Source organism: Benincasa hispida, chromosome 8 (assembly GCF_009727055.1).
Source record: "Benincasa hispida cultivar B227 chromosome 8, ASM972705v1, whole genome shotgun sequence".
In the NCBI taxonomy this organism is placed as follows: domain Eukaryota; kingdom Viridiplantae; phylum Streptophyta; class Magnoliopsida; order Cucurbitales; family Cucurbitaceae; genus Benincasa; species Benincasa hispida.
Genome location: NC_052356.1, coordinates 57,405,666 through 57,431,890, shown reverse-complemented (window position 1 = coordinate 57,431,890; position 26,225 = coordinate 57,405,666). Strand labels below are relative to the sequence as shown.

General features: G+C 35.2%; 4 protein-coding genes and 1 pseudogene across 7 annotated transcripts; 3 read left to right on the top strand and 2 right to left on the bottom strand.

The window, feature by feature from the left end:
* Nucleotides 1–5,061: 5,061 nt before the first annotated feature.
* On the top strand, nt 5,062–9,321 carry LOC120082512. Its single transcript, XM_039037715.1, has 2 exons — nt 5,062–5,623; nt 8,943–9,321. Exon 1 carries the CDS (start codon nt 5,263–5,265, stop codon nt 5,617–5,619), a length of 357 nt encoding a protein of 118 aa, XP_038893643.1. The 5' UTR covers nt 5,062–5,262; the 3' UTR covers nt 5,620–5,623; nt 8,943–9,321.
* A 1,071-nt stretch (nt 9,322–10,392) lies between these two features.
* LOC120082427 (nascent polypeptide-associated complex subunit beta-like) lies at nt 10,393–13,219 on the top strand. 2 transcript variants are annotated; one of them, XM_039037590.1, is made up of 6 exons: nt 10,393–10,531; nt 11,254–11,321; nt 11,998–12,146; nt 12,232–12,288; nt 12,694–12,732; nt 12,817–13,219. In XM_039037590.1, exons 2-6 carry the CDS (start codon nt 11,254–11,256, stop codon nt 12,981–12,983), a joined length of 480 nt encoding a protein of 159 aa, XP_038893518.1. In that variant the 5' UTR covers nt 10,393–10,531; the 3' UTR covers nt 12,984–13,219. The 2 variants fall into 2 exon arrangements, with proteins under 2 accessions (XP_038893518.1, XP_038893519.1); XM_039037591.1 differs by lacking the exon at nt 10,393–10,531 and adding an exon at nt 10,669–10,749.
* Nucleotides 13,220–13,501: 282 nt separating this feature from the next.
* Nucleotides 13,502–14,345, bottom strand: LOC120084152 (annotated as a pseudogene).
* Nucleotides 14,346–14,867: 522 nt separating this feature from the next.
* LOC120082956 lies at nt 14,868–21,323 on the top strand. 2 transcript variants are annotated; one of them, XR_005483336.1, is made up of 6 exons: nt 14,868–15,428; nt 15,553–15,602; nt 15,937–16,024; nt 16,706–16,822; nt 17,062–17,173; nt 21,188–21,323. XR_005483336.1 is itself a non-coding variant. In XM_039038398.1 (5 exons), the coding sequence occupies exons 1-5, from the start codon at nt 14,931–14,933 to the stop codon at nt 17,110–17,112; spliced, it is 804 nt and encodes a 267-aa protein (XP_038894326.1). In that variant the 5' UTR covers nt 14,868–14,930; the 3' UTR covers nt 17,113–17,397. The 2 variants fall into 2 exon arrangements, 1 of the variants encoding a protein (XP_038894326.1); XM_039038398.1 differs by lacking the exon at nt 21,188–21,323 and having other exon boundaries at nt 17,062–17,397.
* Nucleotides 20,808–25,026, bottom strand: LOC120082954 (kinase-interacting family protein). 2 transcript variants are annotated; one of them, XM_039038396.1, is made up of 3 exons: nt 24,754–25,026; nt 23,252–23,481; nt 20,808–21,873 (listed from the first exon to the last, which is right to left on the bottom strand). In XM_039038396.1, exons 2-3 carry the CDS (start codon nt 23,385–23,387, stop codon nt 20,909–20,911), a joined length of 1,101 nt encoding a protein of 366 aa, XP_038894324.1. In that variant the 5' UTR covers nt 23,388–23,481; nt 24,754–25,026; the 3' UTR covers nt 20,808–20,908. The 2 variants fall into 2 exon arrangements, with proteins under 2 accessions (XP_038894324.1, XP_038894325.1); XM_039038397.1 differs by lacking the exons at nt 23,252–23,481; nt 24,754–25,026 and adding an exon at nt 21,959–22,094.
* Nucleotides 25,027–26,225: the final 1,199 nt, after the last annotated feature.

Sequence of the window (26,225 nt, the reverse complement as noted above, 5' to 3'; positions counted from 1 at the left end):
CTTAGGTAAAGTTTTTTTCTTTATTTTTTCCAATATATGTATTTGTTTATAAAAATGAGGATCAAGTTCGAAAATGAAGATTACTTCATATATATATCATTTTGATTGCATTTGGGTTGAATTAAATGTATAGTTTATAGATCTTAGATTTGGGTTGATTTAAATGTATAATCTTTAGATATATGTTGAACTTAGAAATTGGATTTTGTTGGGTTTTTTTTTTTGAATGATTTTGTTGGGCTATTTGTTGGGTTGATTTAAGAAAATATATGTATTTGTTTATAAAAATGAAGATTGCTTCATATATATATATATCATTTTGTTTGCATTTGGGCTAAATTGAATGTATGATTCATGGATGTACTATTTTGTTTTTATTTGGGCTGATTTAAATGTATAGTTTATGAATCTTAGATTTGGGTTGATTTAAATGTATAATCTTTAATCTTATATGTTGAACTTAGAAATTGGATTTTGTTGGGCTATTTTTTTTGGATAATTTTGTTGGGCTATTTTTTGGATTGATTTAAGAAAATATTTGAATTTCTTATAAAGGAAGAAATTTTTTTTTTGTCGTATTAACATATTTTTTTGTCATCTATAACAGTTGAAAAAATCATAATAAAAATGTCGATGCATCCTAAAGATTTAGTCATTCTTGAACCTGGAAATGATGGAGACAGTGATATTGATATTGAACTTGATGAATTATTTGGAAGCAATAGGAGTGGGGAACATGATCTTGAGTTGGTAATATGTTCACCCAAATAGATAGGGAAATTACTAATTCAACATGTGAATGAGGGTCAACTTTAGAGGAAATGAGTATATGTGTAGATAATTCTAGTTCAATACATGTTATTTAATACTAAAGAAGATTTACAACTTACTGTAAAAAATTACTGTGTGACAGAGCACTATGAGATTATTATAGTGGAATGATTCAAACAGTGGAAGGATGGTTGTGATTGGAGGTTACAGGCATGTCGGCGTAAAACTCATAGGATGTTCGAAATCACCAAACTTGAAGGGGAACACTCATATTTGTTTTCAGAATTGACATAGGATCATTCACAGCTTGATTCAAATTTTATAAGTATCAAAATCCAAAATTTGGTTAAAGATGATCTTAGGGTACCTGTGGCCCTACTCCAAGAAAAAAATTAAAAAACAATATGGCTAAAATTATAGATGGGTGTGGCAAGCCAAGAGAAAAGCGTCGATTGTTGTGTTTGGTGATTGGGAAAAATCATACTCAGAGCTTCCGTATTGGTTAAGTGCTCCTGTTCATTACAATCCAATAATACGATCGGATTGGTATTTCCTTCCGTCTGATGTGCCAGGTATGACTATTTCGAGTTTTTTGGTCCTTCGATCCTGCAAGAGAAGGGTTCAAATATTGTAGACCATTAATCTAGATCGATGGAATTCATCTCTACGAAAAATATAAGGAGAAATTATTGACCGCCTTATCTATTGATACAAATGGGCATATATTTCCCCTTGTTTTTACTATTGTTGAAGGTGAAAATTCGTCCAGTTGGTCATGGTTTTTACGGACATTGCGTGAATATGTTACCCAAAGAGATGGTATTTGCTTGATTTCTGATAGGTAAAAAGGCATTCTTGCTACAATTAATAATGAGCAAATTGGTTGGAGTGAACCTAGAGCGTATCATCGATATTGTCTTTCTCATGTTGCCAGTAATTTCAATATGAAATATAATTCAAAGAAACTAAAAGATTTGGTGTTTAAGGCAGGAAATCAACACCAGAGGCGCAAGTTCATTCAGTGCATGAAAGAACTGAAACGATTGAACCCTGAATGCCTTGAATATTTTTCTGATATTGACTTGGAAAAATAGACCCAATCACATGACGGTGGGTACCGCTATGGGTGGATGACAAGCAATGCAGCTAAATGCATGAATGGTATTTTGAAAGATGCTAGAATGTTACCAATTACTTCTTTGGTTAAGCTAACATTTTATCGCACAATACTATATTTTGAACGTCGAAGACAAGAGATTAATGGAGCACTCGACCGTAGGGACATGTATACAAAATATGCCCTGAAAAAACTTAAGAGGTGGGGAAAACGAGCATCTGTACACACAGTGACATCTATCGACAGGGAAACTCAAAATTTTAAAGTACAAACTAGCATAAGTATGATTTCTCCCTATAAAGGACAACACACACAAGTTTTGAGCTTGAAAGAAGGAACTTGTTTTTGTAATAAATGGCAGTCATTCAAGATTTTATGCTCTCATGTAATTGCAGTTTGTAATTACATGCGTTTGACATACATACCTCTTATTGATGAATGCTACAAATTGTCCCATTTCAAGCAATGTTATAAAGGTCGCTTCCATCCAATAGAACACCCAGATTATTGCCCAGAATTATCATTTACAGAAATTCGTCCGAATGCGGACTTACTAAGAGAACAGGGTCGGCCAAAAAGTAGCGTATTCATAATGAAATAGATTGAAAAGAGGCAAGCCAAAAAGTTCGATGTACAATTTGCAAGAAAGAAGGACATAACAGACGTACTTGTCCACAACGTACATTAAGTGCTTCCTCTTCAAGTCATTAAAATTTTTATATAATTGAATCTTTTATGTACTTGTATTTTTCATGTAATTGTATCTTTTATGTACTTGTATTTTTTTTTATGTAATTGTATATTTTATGTACTTGTATTTTTTTATGTAATTGTATCTTTTATGTACTTATATTTTTTATGTAATTGTATTTTTTATGTAATGAATTTATTTTATCTATTCATTATTGGGAAATAGATTTTGTTATGTGATGGATTTTGTTATGTAATGTAATTTGTACTTCTTAGGTAATGGAGTCTGGTCCTTCTAATCCTATATAACTATATCAACAAAATACGCAACGTTCACAATCGATATGAGATAGTTCTTCTACCACAGTTTTGAGTTGTCGGAGAAAGGAGGCATCTACACAACATACTATCCCATTTGATCAACCTATTATTCCCTACATTGAACATGCAGGTTTTCTTGGGGTTGCACAGATCGGATTTATCCAAAATGATTGGCACCTCATTACTGCTTTAGTTGAGCGTTGGAGACCAGAAACCCACACACTTCACCTGCCTTGTAGGGAATATACAATTACGTTGTAGGATGTTGCCATTTAGTTTGGGTTACGAGTGGACGGAGGATCATTGATAGGTTTGTTACAATATGATTGGAAGAATGTTTGTGACGAGCTCTTAGGCGTTTTACCAGATGATTTGAAAGGTTCAAGATTGAGTATCCCGTGGTTGGCGTCCCAGTTTCCAAAATTACCTCATGATGCCAACGACATCAGCGTACGTAGGTATGCACGAGCATACATCATGCAGCTTATTGGAGGATTTTTGTTTTCTGACAAGTCGAACACTCTAGTACATCTCATATTTCTCCCGTTACTATCTGATTTTGAGCATGCTGGTACATACTCGTGGGGTGGTGCCTGTCTTGTATAGCTTTATAGAGAACTTTGTCAAGCTACCAATGCACAAACGTTGGAAATAGCGGGGCCGCTGATACTATTACAGGTATGGACTTATGATAGATTTTCAATTATAGCACCACAAGTCCAGTTACAGGCCCTAGGTCATCGTCCACTTAGTGCCAGATATTATTTCATTTATATATTTATTTCATTGTCATTTTATGTAAGAATATAAATTGATTGTATTTTTTATAATTTTAGATGGAGTGGTGTATTAGCTGCTTCTGAACAGTAAACAAATATGTTGCTAGTATACCGAAAAATATTTGACAGACTGATGTACAATCAGGTAACAAATGTATATATAAATGAATATTTAAAACATTTTGGGTTTATAATTATTATTATTATTATTTTGTTAGATTAATTGGACGTCATATACACAAGATATTTGGTCATCACTATCTGGTAATGGTGAAGACATCTGGTTAACCGTTAGCCTTCTTATATGCTTCCATATAGTAGAATGCCATCTAGATCGTGTGTTGAGGCAGTTCGGTCTGCAATAAACGATACCTTCGTTGTGCTATACACTCCCGACACTACACTAGATTGATTTGAGAGGTAAGTACGACCAAGACTGGCGTCAAATTTACGTGAAATATATATCTTACTGGCATAGACGACGTGATTGTTGTGCACAGGGAGAAATAACAAATGGGTCAACTGTATCAGATGACTACTTTCCTTGATTCAATCACGAGGTGATTTATCACATCTGACGACACTTACTATTACTACATGGTAAGAGATTTAAAATCAGACATTTTTCAAATATACGATATGAATATTGTTTAATATTTGTTTTTTTCATCGTATAGAATAATTTTATTAGAGATGTACAACAAAGACGTATTCGTTTATTTTTTTCAAGTGTTCTTTTTTTTGTCAGATTAATTGGACTAAATATTGCTGACACTGATCGAAGATGTATTCGTCGTAGACGATAACGACAACAGGATGAACTAATTTAGAGGTACATGAAGACGATCCCATGTGAGGTAAGGACCAGGGGTCGTTTTAAAATTTCATGTAAACTTCTATTTTCAAATTAAAGAACTAATTGTAAATTTATCATTACATTTTTTTTTAATATGAGTATAGAATAATTATGTTTTCATTGTAGATTAAATATATAATTAAGTTTAATAACGAAGGAATTTGTGGACCCGGGTCCACAAGTCTTAATATTGTTGTACATCTTCGATTAAAAAAAATAATTCGTCAATCGATTTTTTTTAAAAAGAAAAAAGAAAAAGAAAAAAAATCGTGGACCCAGTCCACGACCTATCCACCAACTGAGTCGACGTGGTGCTGACAGGATTAAATACGTGTACCATGTACACGATTTTCCTTCATACCAAAATTATCCTTTTTATCATTACTTTCCATTCCCACCTATTTTTTAAACTTCTTCCCTATGTACACCATTTTTGTGAATGATTTGAACATCTACAATATTTTAGAACTTGATTCGAAAATAAGTTTTGAAAAGAATATATCTATATATTAATAGTAGATTTTGGGTTTATGATTATTGCAAATTGGGCCAAGAAAGGACGGAAGACCCAAACAAGCAAACATAGATCTCATCGTCATCTCTGCGAGCAACAAGCAACCGGAAAGGACACAACGGCGATCATTTTATCCGTTCCGGTGATCATCAAGCAACCTGAAGGTCTGGGCAGGTGAGGAACTGACCTCAGAGGGCAGTGAAGAAGTGGTACGATGTCGGATCCATATGCAGGGGTGAAAGGAGGTAGGCTCACCTTCAAGGGAGGAGTCTTAGCCTCTCGTAGCAAGGATATTGACAAGAAGAAGAAGAAGAAGAAGAAAGACAAAAGTAAAACCGAGGAGAACCCCACGGACGAGGCCGAGATTTTGTCGTCGGCTGATGGTGTAGAAGGTGGAGACGGAGCAATGTATACAATTGACGCGGCCAAGCGTATGAAGTATGAGGAGCTCTTCCCTGTGGAGACCAGGAAGTTTGGTTACGACCCTAACAACTCCAATACTAAATTCAAGTCTGTGGAGGAAGCTCTCGATGACCGTGTCAAAAAGAAGGCTGATCGTTATTGTAAATAATCAGGTCACTGCTCTCGCTATTCTACTTTAGTTTGTCTCTGCGTTTGTTCTCTCTATTCCATTGTGCAGTTTGTATTTCCTGCCTGACTTTGATGGATACTTTAGTTAGGATTTTCAGTTAGATGCGTAATATGTTTAAAGCATTAAGCATATTAGGTTAAGATCGTACAAATTAGGTTAAGTGTTGGTTTCTAACGAAAGAAATGTTTGTCCAATGTGCCTTATACTTGGAGAATGTCTGAATTTAGTTAGGGAAGTCTCTTTTGTTCTTTTTTCTTCTACATTTGCTTCTTTTAATAATCCTTGAATAAATATGCATAGGAAGGAATTCGTTGCATAGTTCCTTAGGTAGCCACCAAAATTTCCCCTAGTCTTTTACTGTTGGAGAACAGGAAGCAAGTTGGATCTGAACTAGCGAATTTCTGATCCACTCCCAAAGAATCTCGTCTTATACCGAGAGCTTCTTTTCTGGATAGTAGTTTTGCATACTCGTTTGTGTTTTTAGTTCCTAGCCGTTCATGAATTCATTAATTATCGAGGCTGCATTTTAAATGTTCCCTTTGGTAAGGAACATCATTTGTTTCCATCCAAGTGCAAAGGCAAGGCAGTTCAGGTATCTCCAGAAGAAATTGAGATACAGAAGAAGTTGGAATTTGGAAATTGGTCCTCCAACTTGTTAGTTTGTAAAACAAAGTAAAATCGTGCTAATCATCTGTGAATGATAGCTGTGAAATAATAAAGGTTTAGACAAGGCAGTGCAGATATAACCCCGGATTACAAAGGAGGTCTCTGAGTTGTCAGTAAATAAGCGCCCGCGATACTGGTTGGATGCAAAGCTAGAGGTCCTTCTAGGATCCTTACAAACACTCACAAAGAAAACTACTTAGATCGAACTTAGAATCTATGATGGTCACTCTTAGATCCTAAGACAACTCACTCCAGAATTAGTTTGATCAAAGACTAATCCAATGAATTGATTTAAATATCAAATCTAAAGCAAGATTTGAAAGAAAAAGACAACACCAAAAGGTTGAATAAGCACAAACTTTTTACTATTGATAATCTGAATTTTGAAGAACATTACAAGCCATTTTATAGGCCAAATGGTCGTGGATGCAAGAAATGCAAAAGTCATTCAAATACAATTAATTGCAAATTGTAGAAAATAACACCTAGAAACTTGAAACTTAATTGCATACTAAATTATAAGTCCAAATGCAAAACTAGGAATGTAGAAAGTCTTCAAATTGCCTTAAATATCTCCTCTAGAAGGTGGCAAAGTAGATATACACGTTTGACAAGGTTTGACATCACATTTCCCCATGCAGTGTACACTTGACAACATTTTCTTCACAAAATCTGCACACTTTTTTTTTACCACCATGTCATCTTCCAAATTATAGGACTTTTCCCATGTCATCTTCATGTCATTCTCTTCTTGACTCATCGAACTAACATTATATAAAACTTTGGTCTCAAAATTATTTGTCGGTTCTTGTGAATTTGCTAGTTTTTGAAGATGTAGTGTGAATGCCTCTTGAATCTTCTTTGCCTTACTTCTTGTAATTGGTCCTTTAGATATATGCAATGGTTCAATGGTTGAAGTCATATCACTAGCATACAAGGTTCTATGACAAATATCCTCTGCAAGTTCCATAAAGTTGCCTAAGTGAAATCTTTTGCCCAACACACTTGAAGTCCCCGTATTTATCTGCAGAAGTTCGTCTATTATCTTCTAGATTCATCAGTAGGATGCCCCAATAGCATTAGTTGGATGAATTTTAATCTAGCCTTGAGTGTTGGAGATCAGCAAGTCTTGGACATCTAACTGATCTCTCTCTCTCTCTCTCTCTTTTCTGGGGAGAAACATGTCTGTAGCCAGCCTTTGCCTATGAGCTAGGGGGAGACGTGCTTAGGCATAAGTTAGTTACCTGCTTGACATGATATGCTGATTTAGACAAGTTAACTCATGTTACGCATAGTCTAAGGCAACAAGAGAAAAAAGCAAGAGGGAGACAAAAGTAACTACAAAAAGAGGTTCCAATCTAACAAAACCAAACTAGGATCATAGTCACTTGTGGTGTTATTCAAAATCAGGGTAGCAGTAATACTAACACTCTTCACTGAATGCTTGATCTGATCTCTACTTCCCCCATATCCTTCCTACAATTCTCTAGTTCTTTGATAATCTTAATCTCTTCAAGTTTTCTTCAAGTGTGGTTCTTATCCCTTTCTGAGAGAATAGCTGCCAATTTCTTCAAGTCTTGGACATCTAACTGAACTCTCTCTCTTTTCTGGGGAGAAACATGTTTATAGCCAGCCAGCCTTTGCCTATGAACTATGAGGAGACGTGCTTAGGCATAAGTTAGTTACCTGCTTGACATGATATGCTGATTTAGACAAGTTAACTCATGTTAGGCATAGCCTAAGGCGACAAGAAAAAAGGGGGAGAGAGGAGAGAATGTTTAGCCTAGCCTGTCTTAATGTTCTGACTGTGCCTGCCCCAATTCCTAAATGAATGATTGCTTTTTAGAAATAATGGAACTTTTAGCTTGTGCTGTAGAGAAGGCGCCACATATGGTAGGTATATATGTAAACTTGGGCAGTGTCACTGGGCTGTTATTATTCTTATTATTGGGTTTTTCTTTTTTCTTTTTCTTTTGGGAAGAAACCAAACTTTCATTGAGAAAGAAGGAAAAGAATATAAGGGGATACAAAAAGATCCCGATTTTTTTTTTTAAAAAAAAACCAAACTAAGATCATAGTCACTTCTCATGAGGTGTTATTCAAAATCAGGGTAGCAGTAATACTCTTCACTGAATGCTTGATCTGATCTCTACTTCCCCCATATCCTTCCTACTATTCTCTAGTTCTTTGATAATCTTAATCTCTTCGAGTTTTCTTCAAGTGTGCTGGGAGAATAGCTGCCATTACCTGAGTGGATAACTGAAACTGCACGGCAGTGATTTGTGTGATTTACATATCATATTTCTATGTTTGAAAAACGGTTTATGTAAATTACAAGAAAATACTTTTTTGCATAGCCTATAAAAGGGGGAATGCAAAGATTGCCTAACTTGATGGTACGCTAATTGAACCTTACTTAGGACAATTGCATTGCGTGTGTTGATTCAATGCCGCGGTGCACATTACCTTTTGCTCTACATTTAGTCATTAGTGCATAATTGTGAAAAACTAGCATCCTTCCGTACTTTAATGAATTGATGTTTGTTTCACGTTCTTGTGGAAGCTTTCGGTCCTGAAAGTCTTCACCATCTTGTTCATGTTTGCCATAACGCTCATATAGTAGTTCTTTGTTGCAGGCATCGGTCATAGTGGAGATTCCAGGAAGTTCTTGTTAGGATGCTCATCGTGCTCCACTAAGCAACGGGTTTGGTATCACTATGCCTAAGATTTATGGGTTTCATGGTATTGTGATCTATATATATAACTCATGGACCCATTACAATTGGAGAAATTTTAGTATCTTGCTGATTGTAATTTACTTATTTCTCCTTTAATAGTTTTCTATCCCACAACGTGTCTAATGGGCCAAATTTGTACCAGCTATCATGAAAAGATAGCTTAATCTTTGGTTGTCAGTATTTTGTAGAAATGATGGTATATGGATAAATCTAACAATTCAGGAACCAAATAATTTAGGATGGATCGAAATGTGAATCTTCTTGACTTACTCAAAAATCGTTGTAATGGTCTATACGTTATACCCACTTTCTATTATGGTATGTATGTTAACTATCTGAATCTGAGGCCTGAAATTTGTTATATGATCTCTAACGTATAAAGTTCGTAGTTGTTGTAAGTTGTTCTTAAGAGTAGTTTGTTTGACTTTTCCTTAAAAACTTATTTTTACACTTGACTTAATATCTATATTTTTTTAGTACAACCATCGCGGGAATAGAGAATCAAATTTGTAATCTTAAGGATAACAAGAGTGTAGTTACTGTTGAGTTAAACCTACCTTAACACCCTACTTAATTGTTATTATGTTATCTTGTTATTTTTTATCATAATAATTTAAAAAGCTAGTTCCCTGTTTTTTAAATAAGAAATAATTGAACAACCACGTTACAAGTTAAATGAAAATTAGAATGAAATTTAATTAATTATTTATTTTTTTATTCCATGTGATAGTTTGTTTTCAAATATCTATCACAAAATATAAAAAAGGATAATCTTTCTTAAAAAAATTGGACTAAAATATATACAACTATTTTCCTTCGTGGGTGTGTATATATGTTATGCTTGATTATATTACTATCTATAGTTAAACAGGATGATATATATATATATATTTATATATTTATATATTGTTCTATTATTCCATTTTCTTGGTGGAGATCCGTTCTAATGTGGCGAGATTGCCTATTTAGACGGTGAATGAAAATTATCCCTAAACTAAACGATGTAAATGATATGGTCATTGTTTGTTTAAAGAAAAAAATTGTTTTCCAGACAAGATTTCAAAACCATATGTTGTGCGTTTCCCACCTCATTTTTTTTTATCTTTATTGTTCAAATGTACACTAATTATAAAATAACTTAAGCGGAGAGTTATGTAAATTTAGGCCTGTGTTTTACTTTAGTTAGCTAAGTCATTACTAAAGATGTAAATTTGTTATAAATTCTAGACAATTCGTTTAAATTAGCTCACCAATTATATTTGAGCCCACTGAGGCCCATTAGATGTTTTTATTATTTAATTTATTTGAAGTAATATATGGACCGTCCGATGAAAATGTATTTTTTGGTTTTGGTGAATCAGTTCGTAGCTTTAGCAACCTATTATATGGAGGGAAAGGGCATAACAATCTGTTAGCGCCGTCCGGGAGTCTAACTTTCTTCCGCGAGCCTCAGTCTTATCCCCCAACTCCAAAACCCTAGCCCAAAGGTAATTCCCTCCGTCCTCTCCGCTCTTCATCTCTCAATCCATCATCTTTAATCTGTTTTTGGTTCTTAGATTCTTTTTTGTCGGGACTTTTCAATCTTTACACATGGTTGGGCTTGTAGGTTTAGACGAAGTTTTTATAGATTGGTTGATACGGATTCTCTATCTTTTTGCACACTAGGGTTTTCCTATTGTTTTCGATTATCCTCTACTTCTGCAAGGTCGTGTTCTTATCTTGTTCTTCATTTATGCCCCATTTCTTTACCGAAATTAAATTAATGCTTGCATTCGTTCGTACCTCATTCTTCTATAATTAGGAAGCCTGTTGGAACAGCACGACATTTTTATTGCTGCATTTCGTTTCGGGTATATTTCTATGATTGAAGGATTTGGGTCTGTTCAGTGGAGGGTCATTACTTATGCTGATTGAGTTTCAGTATGACGGTTTTGTTTGTGCAGTCTCTTTTCTGATTTGTATATAGTTTTTTTATTAATTGATAGTGGTAGATGAAAAAAATATTGTCTTGAAAGATTACTCGAGTGTTGCCTCCTTTTTGGTGGGTATCTGCTCCTGCTCGTAGCTTTTGGGTTTTACTTCTATTATATTTGTATTGTTCGAAATATTCTGTTCTTATGACTTATACCCGAAAAACTGTTGCTCCTCGTGTGCAGCTTTATGGCTTACTTATGATTGGCATAGTTTAATTCTATTTAGTGTCATGCAGATGGATCAGGAGAGGCTTAGAAAGATTGCCAGTGCCGTTCGCACTGGTGGAAAGGGTACCATGAGAAGGTAATTTGTAATATTTATTGCAACTTTGTGCTTGTCCATTCTATTGTTCAGCACTGAAGGTGATGTCGTTGAAGCTTGTATTGCTGCCTGGAAAATGATAAGCTTTGATATATCATATAACTACCCCGACTCTTTACCTTAAATTTGATGGGTAGTTAGAACCATCCGAAATTTCAATTTTGCACTGTGATAAGAAATTATGCCCTCTTGAAGTTAGTATTTTCATACTAACTGAAATTTATTTTTCAAAAATACAAAACTAAAATAGAGGATATTAATGTGAACCTCTTTTAAGCCATCGTTCATGCCACTTTTGAAACTTATAGCTCGTTTTGCTCTGACCTTGTTAGTTTGACCTGACGACTTTTGAAAATTAAAGTCTTTTAAGTCTTGTTTACCTTATAATATACTAACATAGAATAAGAAACACACCCTGTTTGGTAACCATTTGTTTTTTAATTTTTGATTTTTGAAAATTAATTACCTATTCAAAAAGAAAAAAAAAAACTTTTGGATAGTCTTTCTGTGTCATTACATCCCATTGTCTTGTATTTGTAAAAAATGTTTCATTTTCACGTCATAACCTTTCTATTATTTCTTCAATGAAATTCACTAGAGACATTATCTTATTATTCCATTGGTTGAATTTTTATTTTCAAACCAACCTTGATAATAGAAAGAAGAAGGCAGTTCATAAGACCACCACAACTGATGACAAAAGGCTCCAGAGTACCTTAAAGAGAATTGGGGTGAATGCCATTCCTGCTATTGAGGAGGTCAACATTTTCAAGGACGATGTGGTTATCCAATTCAACAACCCGAAGGGTAACTTTTATTAGTTAATTTATTGTACTTAGCCTTGCATTCTTGGATGGCTCATAACTATTTTTATAACTTTTTTCCCGTCCAGTTCAAGCATCTATTGCTGCAAACACCTGGGTCGTTAGTGGATCTCCTCAAACAAAGAGTATGTATCTCTGCTAAACTATGTTGTAAATCTCGTAACACGATTGTCTTCTTTCCATTGCTTTAATATAAATTGACGTACTGGACAACCATCGGAGGCATCCTAGGGAGTAGTTGTACTTCTTTGAGAGAATGGTTTCTTGTTTTGGGAAATTGGATCATGGCTACAGGGAAATAATGTTCTTGGACCGTGTGAGATCTCATCAGTTTTAAGTGGATTTGATTAGTAATTCGTTGAACCTGCTTCTTCTTACCAACCTTCAAAGCATGTCTTACTGTTAGAAAACATCTGATTTGTATACAATAGATTTTGTTGTCTTGTTAGGCTGAGTTAAATTGTCTTTCATTCTAATTTTTATTTTTCTTTTTTTAAAATTCTATTAATTTGTGCCATTTCCAACTACAGAATTGCAGGATATCTTGCCTGGTATCATCAATCAATTGGGTAATTATCTATTGAGTTGTTTTATTGTTGGGTCTCCGTTGGTTTGAACTTCAAAATAATGTTTTCTTGTTCTACTATCCTCAGGGCCAGATAACTTGGACAACTTGCGTAAATTGGCTGAACAGTTTAAACAGCAAGTACCTGGAGCAGGTGGTGATGCAAAGAATGCACAAGAGGAGGATGACGATGTTCCAGAACTTGTTGAGGGGGAGACTTTTGAAGCACCTGCAGAAGAAAATCGTTCTTCCTAGAAAGATCCCATTTGAAGGAGTGTTTTATGACGTTTTATACTTCCTAGAGTTGCTTCAGACAAGTTTTTATGATTTCGATAATTCTTAATCTTATCATAATTTAACTTGTTCTCTTTATGATGAGGAACGGTACTTTCTCTGTTTGTTCAATGCCCTGCCATACTCTTAAATCTTCCAATGATCCTTTCAATTAGCGGTATACACAACAAAAATTGCGGAGCTATCTTCTCCGCCAAGACTTGTGCCGTCCATCATTATTCTTGGTAGCTCTCGTCATCTAAATTTGAAAAAATTGTAATCTACGAGTGCATTCGTGGGAACAGGTGGCTTCAATGTTGAGTAACTAACCTATATGCAATCAAAAGCTGTTTAACTGTGACATCTGTTACGGGTTAAGAGCTCATTCTCCTATCGTATGTTTTGTGTACCGTAAAATGTTTATGAAAGTGTTCCAATTAACTACAAATTATCATTGAAATCTCAATTTAAAAGTGGATTTTGTGATGGTGCATGGAATATCAAACGCATTCCTTCGGTAATTCCGTGAACCTGACAGTATCTTTACAATAATCGTATGCCAAGTGCCTTGCACGAACCACTTGAGTTGATGTGCTTTGTGCTTGGTTAGCCCTCTTAATGACGGTTTGTCCCACCAGAATTGCCTCGTTAGTCCACATCTGGCCTCTGCATCCTCTCTTTCTGTCCCCAATTCGCAATCTTTAATATCAAAATCCCGAAATGTTGCCACAAATGGCGCATTACTCCAATTGGTTTTAACTCTAACTCTTCTTCTTTGTTCTCGAACACTCTTATTAGAATTCTGTCCACCAGAAACCTATAAATCTAAACATATTATTAAACTGAAGTGTATGATATTGTTAAATTTGTAGTCTTGAAAATGCGATACTTACAATATCGAGTAGCGATTCCAAAAGAGGGAATAAATATGGAAATCGGCTGTAGGGTCAAACCAAAGAGTGTGCCTCTGCCTTCTGTTTCCAGTGTCATTAGTATACACATTGGTCTGAAGTAAATATGGGTGTCCCGAGACATTTCCCAGAAATTCAAAGTCTAGCTCATCTTAGTAAATTGGTTTGGAATTTGGATATATATATGTAGTATGCGTCTTACGTAGAAGGCTGTCACTGTCCCTGCAGAGTCGCCCTCCACGAGTTTGATTTGGACAGTGGCCTTCCCGAACAGATGCTTCTTCTTGGATTCAAACCCACAACCTGGAAGAAACCAGCCTTTTTGGTCTTCCACTTTCAACCAAACCAGCCTTTTTAATCTTCCACTTTCACTGCACCACTCCCACGCCACCCCCTGCCTCACCCCAACTCTCTTGAATACCACAATCACCATACATTCTAAGTTTTCATATTCTTTTTGGTATGTTATCTTTCTAATCACTTGATGTTCTAGGCAACTTTAGCTTTCCTAGATAAACACAAAATAGAGGGAGTTCAATGTTATCATTCAAAAAATTCTCTCTCAATCTACTACTCGTCAATAAGAAAGTACATGAACAAGACAAATTTACAAATTTTATCCATCACATCTATACACAAACAAAAGCAACCAATCAAGATTTCTTGATCACATGGAAACAAAATCACCAAATTTTACAGACCAGCAGGTGAAGTCAAGATCAACAGACCATTGGATGAAGACATAAATATCAAAATTTACATTGTTATTGGATGCGTGTGTAAAGTTCGTTTCGGTAATTTCAGTCGAATTTGAAGTAAGAAATGGTAAAAAAAAACATCGTCTTCAAAAGGTAAGGTAAATCTCATGATCTCAACCCCACTTGTGTCAAGTGGGTGGGCGCGTTGCGAGAGCCAGTGTTTCCACAGTCCACACTGTGTAATAAATAATTAATAAAAGCGAAAGAAAGAAGAAAGAAAATAGCAGAGGAAAGCAGAAGCAAAGGGATAGAAAGGGGGAATGAAGGGAAGTGTTTGTTTCCTGTGCGCTCCTCTCCCATTTCTTCCAAACCAACCTTCCTTCTCGTCGTCTTCTTCTTCTTCTTCTTCTTCTTCTTCTTCTTCCAATTCCATTTCTAAACGTATCCCCATTCATGCTCAAACTCACACTCACCACCAAGAGATTCGGGTTTGCACCAATCGCACTTGCCGCCGTCAAGGTTCCTTTCACGCCCTCGAAATTCTCAACGCCCTCGCACCTCCCACCATTACCGTCAATTCCTCTGGTTGTTTAGGAAGGTGTGGCGCTGGCCCTAACGTTGCTGTTTTGCCTGATGGATTCGTCGTTGGCCACTGTGGCACGCCTGCTCGAGCTGCCGAGGTCATCATCCAATTATCTGGTGGAGACTCAGATTCTGTTGGTGTCTCCAAGAGTTTGGAGGCTCTTGCTCTGAGGAAGAGAGCCCAATGTGAGTTGGAGGACCGGAATTTCTCCCAGGCCGACCTACTTCTTTCGCAGGTAAATTGCTCCGCCTTTTGCTGTGTGATACTATATCATTGGTCAGTAGTTTTCCACTCTTCGGTCTGAGAATTTTGTTCTGAATAATACATTATGTATGATGCCCTGCTTCAATTTGTTGCAGGCGATAGATTTAAAACCATGCGGAGGTATCCATATAATATTCAAGGACAGGTGTTCTACTTCTAGTTCTATGTTGTATCTTATTATATACAAATCGTGGGATTGTGTCCCTTCTTATAGTAATTTTGGTAACGATAGTTGAATTTATTCCAATAAGCGCTGACAGTTATTATTGCTCCTTCAATTTTAAGTCACCTAAGTTCTTCCCAAAGGCTCCATGCTGTTGATAATTTATCCTGCGTCTTTCTAGCTGTTATGACAGAAAAACGAATTCCCAACAACTCTAGCATTTGTATATTTCTGCACTTAAAAATTGTTTGTCAATGTATTTGCTAAAGCTGATGCATCCAGAAAATTTAGTTTCACAGAACTGTTAACTTTTCAGGTCCATCGTAAGACTGGCGCTGGGGAATCATTCTGGCGCCCTTGAAGATGCAAATGAAGCTCTAAGAATAGCTCCTCATTATCTCGAGGTGAGAAGTATTTTAGATAATCATCATGTGCATTACATTCCATCTAAAAAATTAGACGTTAATTTTGAGAAAATGACTGGGCCGTTTACACTTCAATGAGTCTGGATTGTGAATATAATCATTACCGAATGGGTAGTTGGTTTGAAACTACCAAATGTGGAGAACAGGTAGTAGTACCTCAATTTGTTGACAAGATTTATGAAATATATTCCGATTTCTTCCATTTTAAGCACATTTGTCTAGTACTGAGCTTTAGGTGTTGTGAGCAAAAGAAAATTTGGAGGATAACAGGAAAATTTTGGACATGAACATAAATTATAACTGTAAATTGGGGGATCAATATTTTGTTAGGCTCCCTGAGTCTTTGTGATGCTTGAATCTTTACATGTTGATATTAAAATTGAATGTTAAGAAATAAAAATTGCGACAGACAGGACATTCATGGATGTTAAGAAGAAAAGAACTCTTAGTCTAAAAGTCAAAAGACCGATGATGCTAAACTATAATTTAGAGGTTCCTTCAAACCCTCGACCAACTAATAGAACATGCAATCCTTTTGAGATCATTACAATTTCTTGTCCAGTTGTCCTTTAATTGAAAAGATGTGAGAAAAAAGGATTCTTGCTCTAGAGTAGATTATCATACTGTTCCCAAGATGTGTTTCATAATTTCAATTTGCAGGCTTACATTTGCCAAGGTGACGCATTATTAGCTATGAACCATTTTGACTCAGCTGAGACGTCATATTCAACAGCATTAGAAATTGATCCTTCAATTCGCCGTTCAAAGTCATTCAAGGTATTGATTCACCCATCTTGAACTTTTTTGGAATTCTGGTCTGATCCCCAACTGGGCACAGTTTCTGAAGTGTTTGCTATCAAATTCTCTCACTTAACTCTTTCAATCATATGATTCATCCCCTTTCGAGTGATTTATTCCTCGTTTTACAAAATGAGATTGAAGTCAGTTTTTGTCTAGTGCCTGCTAGAATGCCCGTTTAATATTCCTTTAATATTTGTGCATCATTTCTTCAATAGGCGCGAGTTGCTAAACTTCAGGAGAAGCTCAGTGCTGTGAGAACACAATAAAATCTGAGATGTGGAGCCAGGAAGAAGAATAATTGATGAAAACAGTTCGAGATTCTGTCAGGTTGTTTCCAGGTTTCAAATTTCTGACTCAGTTGTCTTTGAAATCTTTCATTAGATTTAAATACATGAAATTTGATGTAATTTTGGAGTTTCATGGAAATCTGAATGGGAATTTGAATAATTCTACATGAGAATGTAGAATAATCTGGGGATTAATAATTTTAAGAATCTTCCGAATCTTCTGGCATGAGATAATTCCTAAACATTTTTATGTTGGAGGAAAAACCTCGCAAGTTTCCCAGTCTCATAACCATTAGTCTCAGGGTATGCATTCTCATGGAGAAAGTGATTACTGACATGAAGAGGAAGATGGGGATTTTGATTGGGGATTTTGGTTTTTGCTCATATTTAATTATTAACATGATTGCTACAGGCATGAATTATTATACCAGCCAAAGGGTTCGAATTAAATTTTTTAGTGTTCAAAATTTTAAAATCAGATGTTGTAATGAGAAGGTTTACTGTAATTTATGAAGTACAAACACTTTGTTTTTGGTAAAGTGTCCGTGTTGAACATGGATACGTCTGGACACGCTAAAAAGTATGTATGAATTTCCCCCCCTAACTTTGGACATGACTCGGACACAAGTCTGAAAAATATTTAACCTAAATATTAGGAAGCTTTTTTAGATTCTCTTATAGATTTCCTTATATGTTGATCAATCCTAACGTATTAGGATGATATCTTCATCCTCTAGTCATAGCCAACTCAATCTTTTTATATCTAAGATTTCAAATATCATTAATGGAATATTTTTAGTGAAGTATATTTTGTTTTTATGTTAAGTTTACATGTTTTTATCTATAAAGAAATATTAATATATTAATATGATTCATATAATTTTTGGTCCTTATTTGGTGTATCGAGATGAGTTTGGGATTGTATTGAGGAACTGGCCATGTTGTCTTGTTCCTGGGTGTGTTTAATTTGAGTAGATATGAGGATTTCATGGCAGAGAATGGAGCCATTTTGGTACAGTTGAGACGAAATGATGGTGGAGGGAAGCGAGGAGAGAAAAGAGAGAATGAATTTTTATTTATTTATTTATGAATATTTTTAAACAATAAATAAAAAAACTTAATGAATGTTATACGAACCTTTTAAACCTATTTTTTTAAATTTGAGGATTAAAATGGTCAAATCTCAGAGACTAAAACAGTATTTTTTTTCCCCTTTTATTTTCCTGGATGCAAACAAATGCACGCTTCGGGCCCTATCCTGAGCTCTGATTCGGTATAATATCAAAACTTGCTGGCGTTTCTGTATGGAATATTTCTCTTGTAGTAATCTCAATGATTAGGAAACTTTATACATCTTCCTTTACTTAACGTCTTGATTATATTCTTCTTTCTTCTGACGGGATAGATTTTGAGAGTGATTTATCAGGCTTTTGCCATTGGAATCCCCTCTTGACTTACCGAATATGAACCTTTGGGATTGAGCATTTTCAAGATATTTTTTTTAGGTTTAAGAGTCTATTTGGAGTGACTTTTTGAGACTAGGCACTGAGTTGAGTTATTAAGTCTAAATTTAATATGGTGAAGTTAGAAAATTTGTGTTTAATGTATAGAGTTATTTAATTTGAAGTTAGGAAACATTATAGAGAGGAGAGAAGATGAAGTTTCTTGATAAATATATAAATTTCAATAGTAAACACTATTGAAGTTAGTGGAGTTGAGTTATTTAACATCAACTTGTGGGTCGGTAGGTCAAACACCCTCTGAAGAGCTTAGAAAGGTTAAAAGGTGTCACTTAGGGGCTGTTTGGGATGCTAAGTTGAGATAGAATGTCTAGAATTCATATGTCTGTGTTTAGGTTGCGGATTTATTTGATCAGAGTTCATATGTCTGTATTTGGGATACAGAATTGAGTTCGTATGTTTGGGATATTTGATGTCGTTTTTTGAACTCTAAATAATATGCTTTTGCTATTTTTGTTTTGTAACTTTTTAATTTAGTAATTCTACTCATCTTTGTTTGAATAAAATAAGGATTGCAATTTTTTTCTTTTAATTGTTAAAACTTTCTTTCTTTTTTCTTCCTTTTCTTTTTTGGGCAATGAACAACAATTAATCTATTATATTTCTTGTAGAAATATGGTTAAATAAAATGAGAAACCAAAGAGAAATCAAAACTTTTGATTCCTAATTTTTCTCCATGGATTTCTTTATCATCTTCTTATTTTTCTTCTTCTTTATGTTGTTACTCTGTATTTTTACTATATAATGATTTTTTTTATAATTAAATCTCTCCCATTATCTTAGCGGCCAATGGAATGTCACCACATTTTTTCAACAATTTCACTTTCAATTCCTCCAAATTTGGAGATCATCGGGGAACAAATCTCTATTTTTCACTAATTCTTGCTGGAAAATATTACAGGAAAAAATTTTCATTTTATATTTTTTTATATATGTTACATACTTTTCAACTACATACTTTTCGTCTAAATATTCTTAACACTCATTTGAAATGTGAATTCAATCAAATAGAAATATATTTTTTTACAATTTTTTGCGTATAAATATTGCACTTAATGTAGACAAAATAATTTTTTTATATATATAATCAACAACCCTACAACATACTTTAACATTATTAGTTTTATAGTAGTCGAAAGTGGTTGTCGACGTTGATTATCGAAGATACTTTCACTAGTTAGTCGTCGAAGTTGGTCGGTCAAAGGTGGTCATTGAAGGAGTTTTCTATTGGAGTTTGTAGTCGAAGGTGGTTGTTGGAGCCTACGAATGTGGTTTTCGGAGTTTGTTGTCGGAGCTTGAAATTGGTCATCGGAGTTGAGTCACCGAAGGTGGTTGCCAAAGCTCAAAATTGGTTGTTGGAGTTGGTCGCGTGAAGGTTGTCGAAGCCCGAAGTTGGTTGGAGTTGTTATCGGAGGTGGTTGTCGAAGCCCGGATTTCATCATCAAAGTTGTCATCAGAGGTGGTTGTCGGAGCCCCAAGTTGGTCGTGAAGTTGTCATCGAAGGTGGCTATCGGAACCTGAGTTAGTTCCCAGCATGTGGCAGTGGCCGATGGGTGAAGCCGTTAAAAACATTGGAAGAATGGAGAGTTTGAGTGAATTGATAAAATATGCCAACTCAACTCCACCAACTTTTAAAGTTGGCCAAAGTTGGTATATTATACCAACTCAACTCATGTTGGTGAGCCAAACACCCCCTTAGTGATATTTAAAATTATTCTACCTTATCTCTGCGCTATGATATCTAAAATTAGTTGATAGGTATTTAGTAATATGTGCTTGAAAGTCAGCATTTAATGACTGGTTTTGTTGATTACAATAATTGTAACCTTTTTCCAAAACACAAGGCAAACTTATTATAAACAAAAGCACGAGCTTCAAAGTGTCCGAGAGGGGTATGATATCAGAACTGAAAAGTTGGATTATTTATCGAATTGCATAATAGTTTTGGTGTTATGGTGCATTATGAAGCTGTGAATTGAATATGTTTGGCAGGATGCCACCATTGCTGTCGTAGAGTCATTCCTCTAATTACATCACATCTAAAAACAGATAAAAGTTGGTGTTAAGAAGGTGAGTGAACTTAAAACTATTTCATACTGCTTTCTTATACTAAGGTTTAGTGTCCATCCAAAATATCATAGATGCTAATAAAGATACTTTCACCAAAGTTATTTATAGGGTATTGGCAAAAATCTTGATACACTACTCCACTACACTAAATATCTCTAGTTAAGTAAAACTGAAAAAGGAATTTGTTAAGTAGGATTGGTGCCGTGACCACACAAAAACATGTCCATGCTCTTCACCTTTGCCCACCACCTGTAAGCCTTCCTTCCGCCGTTACTTGTTTTGTGACTTACACTTTTGTTGATACCAGAAACCCTCTTGGATTTTAGTTTTCCAATTTGAAAGCATGCCTCCAATGTTACCTCATTCCCATTGTGGTCTTTGTGCTTGTTGCTGCATCTACTCTCTACTATTGCTTTATCTGTCTTCACAAGCTGATCATAGTACTCTTTATTCCTTTTCTCCAGCCCGTAGATCTGGCCTTGAAGATCTTCAATTTTCTGGTTAAGCAGGTAAACCCTATGATCATCCCGTAGCTTCAGCATACATCGTGCCATCTCGCCTGCCTTCTGTTTCATGAAAACAGACTCTGCTACCAGCCCCTTGTTTTCCTCCATCAAGGAAGTCACCCTATACCCCAATCTTGCATTTTCATTTAGCAGTATGAGCCTCTCAGACTCCAAAACCTCAAGCAAACTCTTCTGAAGCTCTATCTTCCTTGACGAATCACAGCATTGCCTTTCCAGGCTGCTTACCTCATTTGTAAGAATGTCATACTCCACATTCTTGATGACAAGCTCAGCGATAAAAGCATCGTTGTCTACCATACTACAGTTTTTAGCTGATGTTACAGGTACTTGCTGGTAGGACAGAGAGCTCTCCGCATCAGACTCAATCTGACTGATCGCTGAATCTTCAACTCCATCAAAAGAGTCAAGGGTTGAAGTAACAGAAGAATGTCTGTTGTGATGTTTGGCAACGGTTTGGATGTAGCGATCGGATAAGGTGGTGTAAGCAGTGTATAGTTCTTGGAGAAGTGCCAGCAGTTGAGGGCGTTTATTGTAGTAAAATTCTGCACGTTCAGCAAAAGAGCCCCCAACATCGTCCTCTTCAGCATGTTTCATAGCAAGTAAATTGATCCTCTGCTCCATATCTGTCATAGCACGTTATGTTTCAAGACAACATTAAAGACAACGAAATAAGAAAATAAGTGCATTTCGTAGGTGCAGTATTTTGACCTTGATTAACCAAAAAAACAAAAAGTAAAGAACCGCATGAACTGTTGCTTCTAATTGATTATGCATATAAGGTTTCGTTCGACGCCTTTTAGAACAGACATAACAATGGATTTTAAAAAATTACATTTGAAGGCGGAGTGTAGAGATTCAAATTTCATATTATGCCAAAAATATATATAGACCCAACCAAGGACCCGCCACTACCACTGCCTTTAGTGTGGCACACCACCTATTTTGGTTTGAGAAGGGTAGAATAACCTAAGATGGGACTTATGGGACAATATGTAATGGAAATCCAATAAACTGACATAATATTCCAAAATCTATTGATGTGACGTTTCATATTAAAAACGAACTAATGATATTAGCTATAATCTTATTAAAAGGTGCAAGGCAACTTGGCTTAATTTTCTATTGAATTGCCATTTTCTTTTAAAGATTTATATGATGGTGCTTTAGGGAATATAAAGGACATGGGAACAAATATTCACGAGGATGGCAATTGAATCTCGCGACAAATTCTAACATAAAATTTTGAATTCCTGTCAAATCATGGGGCAAAGGTATGGTTCCCCGCCCTAGACGGTTTCATTTGGCATTACATTGTTATCCAGGAAAACGACCCATCCATAAATATAGTTCCTATCATATATTACCGACATTTAAATTCAATTAAATTATTTTAAATGGATCTTAGCCTTTCAATTCAAAATACTATAAACTATAAAGTTGAAACTATTCAAAATAATTTGAATTCCTAAAAGAACAAAATGGCAAAATCTCTTAAAGGAAAAAAGAAATGACTATAGGTTCACAAAGTTCAAAGCCATCACGGGTTTGCATCAATCAGGCAAATAATAAGTTGCTCTTTACAGGAAAGTTGTAGAGGACTGCACATTGGTCAGGGATGAAAGAACAGAAAGGTCGCTGTTACGAATATCAAGAAAAGGTTCATACATACACTCCCACAAGAAAGGCAACCTGATTGGTGTAGAGGATGGAGGCTTCCCTTCTCACAGTTTCGGTGTTTCAAAATTTTAAAATAAAGTGGGAACAAAATACCGTGGGGACGGAAATTCAAAGTCGAACCTGGATAAACTACCTACCCTTCCTACTGCAATAAATTCGTCTACATGTATATGCAGTTGGTAGGTAAGTCATTACCATAGACTAGGCTTAACCCCCACCCCCCACCTCCCTGGTCCTTAGTGTTATGTAAAACGAATGAGGAAAAAAAAATGAAAATAAAGTAAAGAAGTGTGTTTCAACTTTCAAGTCAACAGTTACCATTACCTGCGAGAGAGGAAGACAACATTGAAGAAGGCTTGGTGCCGAGTGTTATACTGTTTCTGTTGCTGCTGAAAGTAACACAAGATGGAGATGAAGATGTTCGATTGGTTGAAACCTCTTCTTCCTCCGGGGCCGCCATTGCTATCTAACCGTTAGGCTGCGCAATGCAACCTCCACTTCCTCTCAAATGCCTTTCCTCACTCAAAGTGCATCAACTACAGAAACACTACCAGCTGACAACACGGTTTGTGTTAATCAACCGACAAAAATATGTGCAAAAGCACTACTTCAGAACAACCATACAGAAAAGCAATACATTTACCACATATCAGGCAATATTAATTAAAAATTAAGGACAAAGATGAGCCACACATGATTTAAACGCCACAACGCACAAAGCATACATATTTAATGTATGGGTACATACACTTCAAGAACATTGCAATACACGTGCCATGATTATCAACAATTTAAGATATTTTCGTTTGAGGCGAAAGACAATTTAAAACTTTCTTTAAACTGTTTCATAGAATTTATTTTGTAATTACAAATTAAGTATTAAGATAAATTGTTGGGCAAATAAAGATCATTTATGTTGTGATTTTATTGAGTGTCAGGAGTAATGATGGTAAGTTTCCAATTAAAAAGGCATATGCCCCATAAGGTCATTGGGGCAGGCAAGTAGGGAAGCACAAAACCCAATAAAATACAACGCAATAAAAGCAGCAGGCCGTACAAAAACCTAACCAGCGTTTAGAATAGAAAATTAACAAAAGGCGTAGTATGGGCAACAAATTGAAAAGTAACTCGGTCTTAAAAAAGTAGGCGCAGATCTCGAAAATTTTCAGCTTAAAGATAAACAAGTGCAAATCAAATCACAAAGTCTGTCTCAATATTCATGGTACCAGAAGCTGCGAAAACCGTATTACTCAAATCCCCAGGCTCATTTTGTAATGCTTCTACATTTCGTTTACTTCGATCTTTTCCTTAGGCACTGGATTACCACAAACAAATCCGAAAGCATTTGGTGCTAAACTAAACTTAGGGCTAAGACATGGAAACTATATTCAGACGATTTAGTTCCTGCTGCGATTCAATCGAAGTGTAGAGAGAAAGAAAAAAATAAGAGAAAAGCTTTCTTATGATTGTTTGGTAGGGGAAACTAATGGATGGAAAGAAGACGAAGAGAGACAGATCAGGGAGAGAGGACGTTCCGATTCTAGGAACCGCCATACTCGTTTTCAGGTGGTAATTGCAGAACACCGAACGTTAGTGCACTATACTACACAGAACTAGCATAAACTTCAAATTACAATGCCAGGAAAGCAAAATCTTCACAAACTAAAACCGTGTTTACAGCTTAAGGCAACGCTGATCCTCGTCTTCTTAGCAACCAAACAGGATTCACATGAGTGGAAAGTAGACATAGAAACGAATGCAAAAAGAGCAGTAGATGATCCAGAAGAAAGCAAGTAGAGTGGTAGAGAAGAATCCATGAAAATTACCTCAAATGAAACAGCTTCTGAATCAGAATCAGGCAAAGGAAATCCGAGAGCGAGGCATGGAGGTTGAGGGCTTTGATCGAAAGGGGTAAGAAGATAAAAATGTGTTTAAAAATTTGAAGAGATTACGCAATTAAGAAGGAAAGGAAAACGAACCGAAAAAACAAAGAGAGAGAGAGAGAGAGATAGTAGGGATCGGGTTATTTCCATTTGAACGATACTGCACAGTTCACATAATAAAGTAGTTCTTTTTCTTTCCGATTCCTTCAACTTAACATTTTCCAATAACGTATGCGTTTTAAATGTTTGAATTTGATTTTCAAATAAAATAAGAGCCATATCTTTATATTCTTTTTTAAGGTATAAATTTGTTGTTTTTAAACTTTAATGTCATGATTATTCTTATGAAAATTATTAAAAACTCTGTCATATGGTGGTACTAAAAAAATTATCATGTGGCATAATTTTTTTTTATATATTTTAATTGTATAGATCTAAAGTATTTCCTTTTATTTTATAGAGCATCCATTTCCTACTTGTTGTTAGTGTCCATCATCCTCGACATATTTATAAGTCTCGATTAACTTATTTTAGGAGATCTTATTTGGTATTACCTTACCACATTTTCATTGGATGAATCGTAAATTTTAAAATTATTTTTTTCTAGTATTTTAAAGTTACTTGTGGTAATGGTGCTAATTTGATGTTTTTTTATTCTCTTTCTATTTTTATTAACGTAAGAATATACTCCTCTTCTTTTTAAGATAAGAATATAATCTGTCTATACTATCTAAAATGGGCTATGGGAGAAACATTTGAGTTTCCCTTTTTATCTTTTCTAGTAGATGGTTATAGAAATATTTTAGGTAATTTCATATTTAAATCATTAAATAATCAACTTTTAAGAAAGGAAAAAACATTGAAATCAAAAGATAATAGTCATGGAATTAACATGCAATTAGAAAAAACATTAAAACATTGAAAGCAATCAAGATCATTAAGCACTATAATTCAATCAATTTTAGTATCTAAACAAGCATGTTCAAGAACTAGAATAGGGTTTTAGAAAACTAATCTTTGTTGAACTCTTCAAATCTTCAAATTTCAGCTTGAATCTCCTCCCCTGATTTTTTTTACTATTCTCTAGTACCTTAGATTAGATTGCGGGATCCAAAATGAAGCTAAATTTAGGGAGAATGGGAGAAAAAGTCTGATTATGGTGATCAAGGTTTAAGAACTTTTCTTCATCCAAAAAAATAGAAATTCAACCATGCACTCTCTGCTTTCTCAACTGGAGTTTTTTGGTTTTTAGTTAACTTAGTCATGCAATCAAATTGCATACTAAAATGACACCAAAACACTTTAATCCATAGTGGAATTTTTAGTGTCTAAAGTGGGAAAACCCAATAAAATCAATTTCCCATTAAATTGAATTAAAACCAATTTTGAATTGAATTTTTAAAATTCAATTTTTA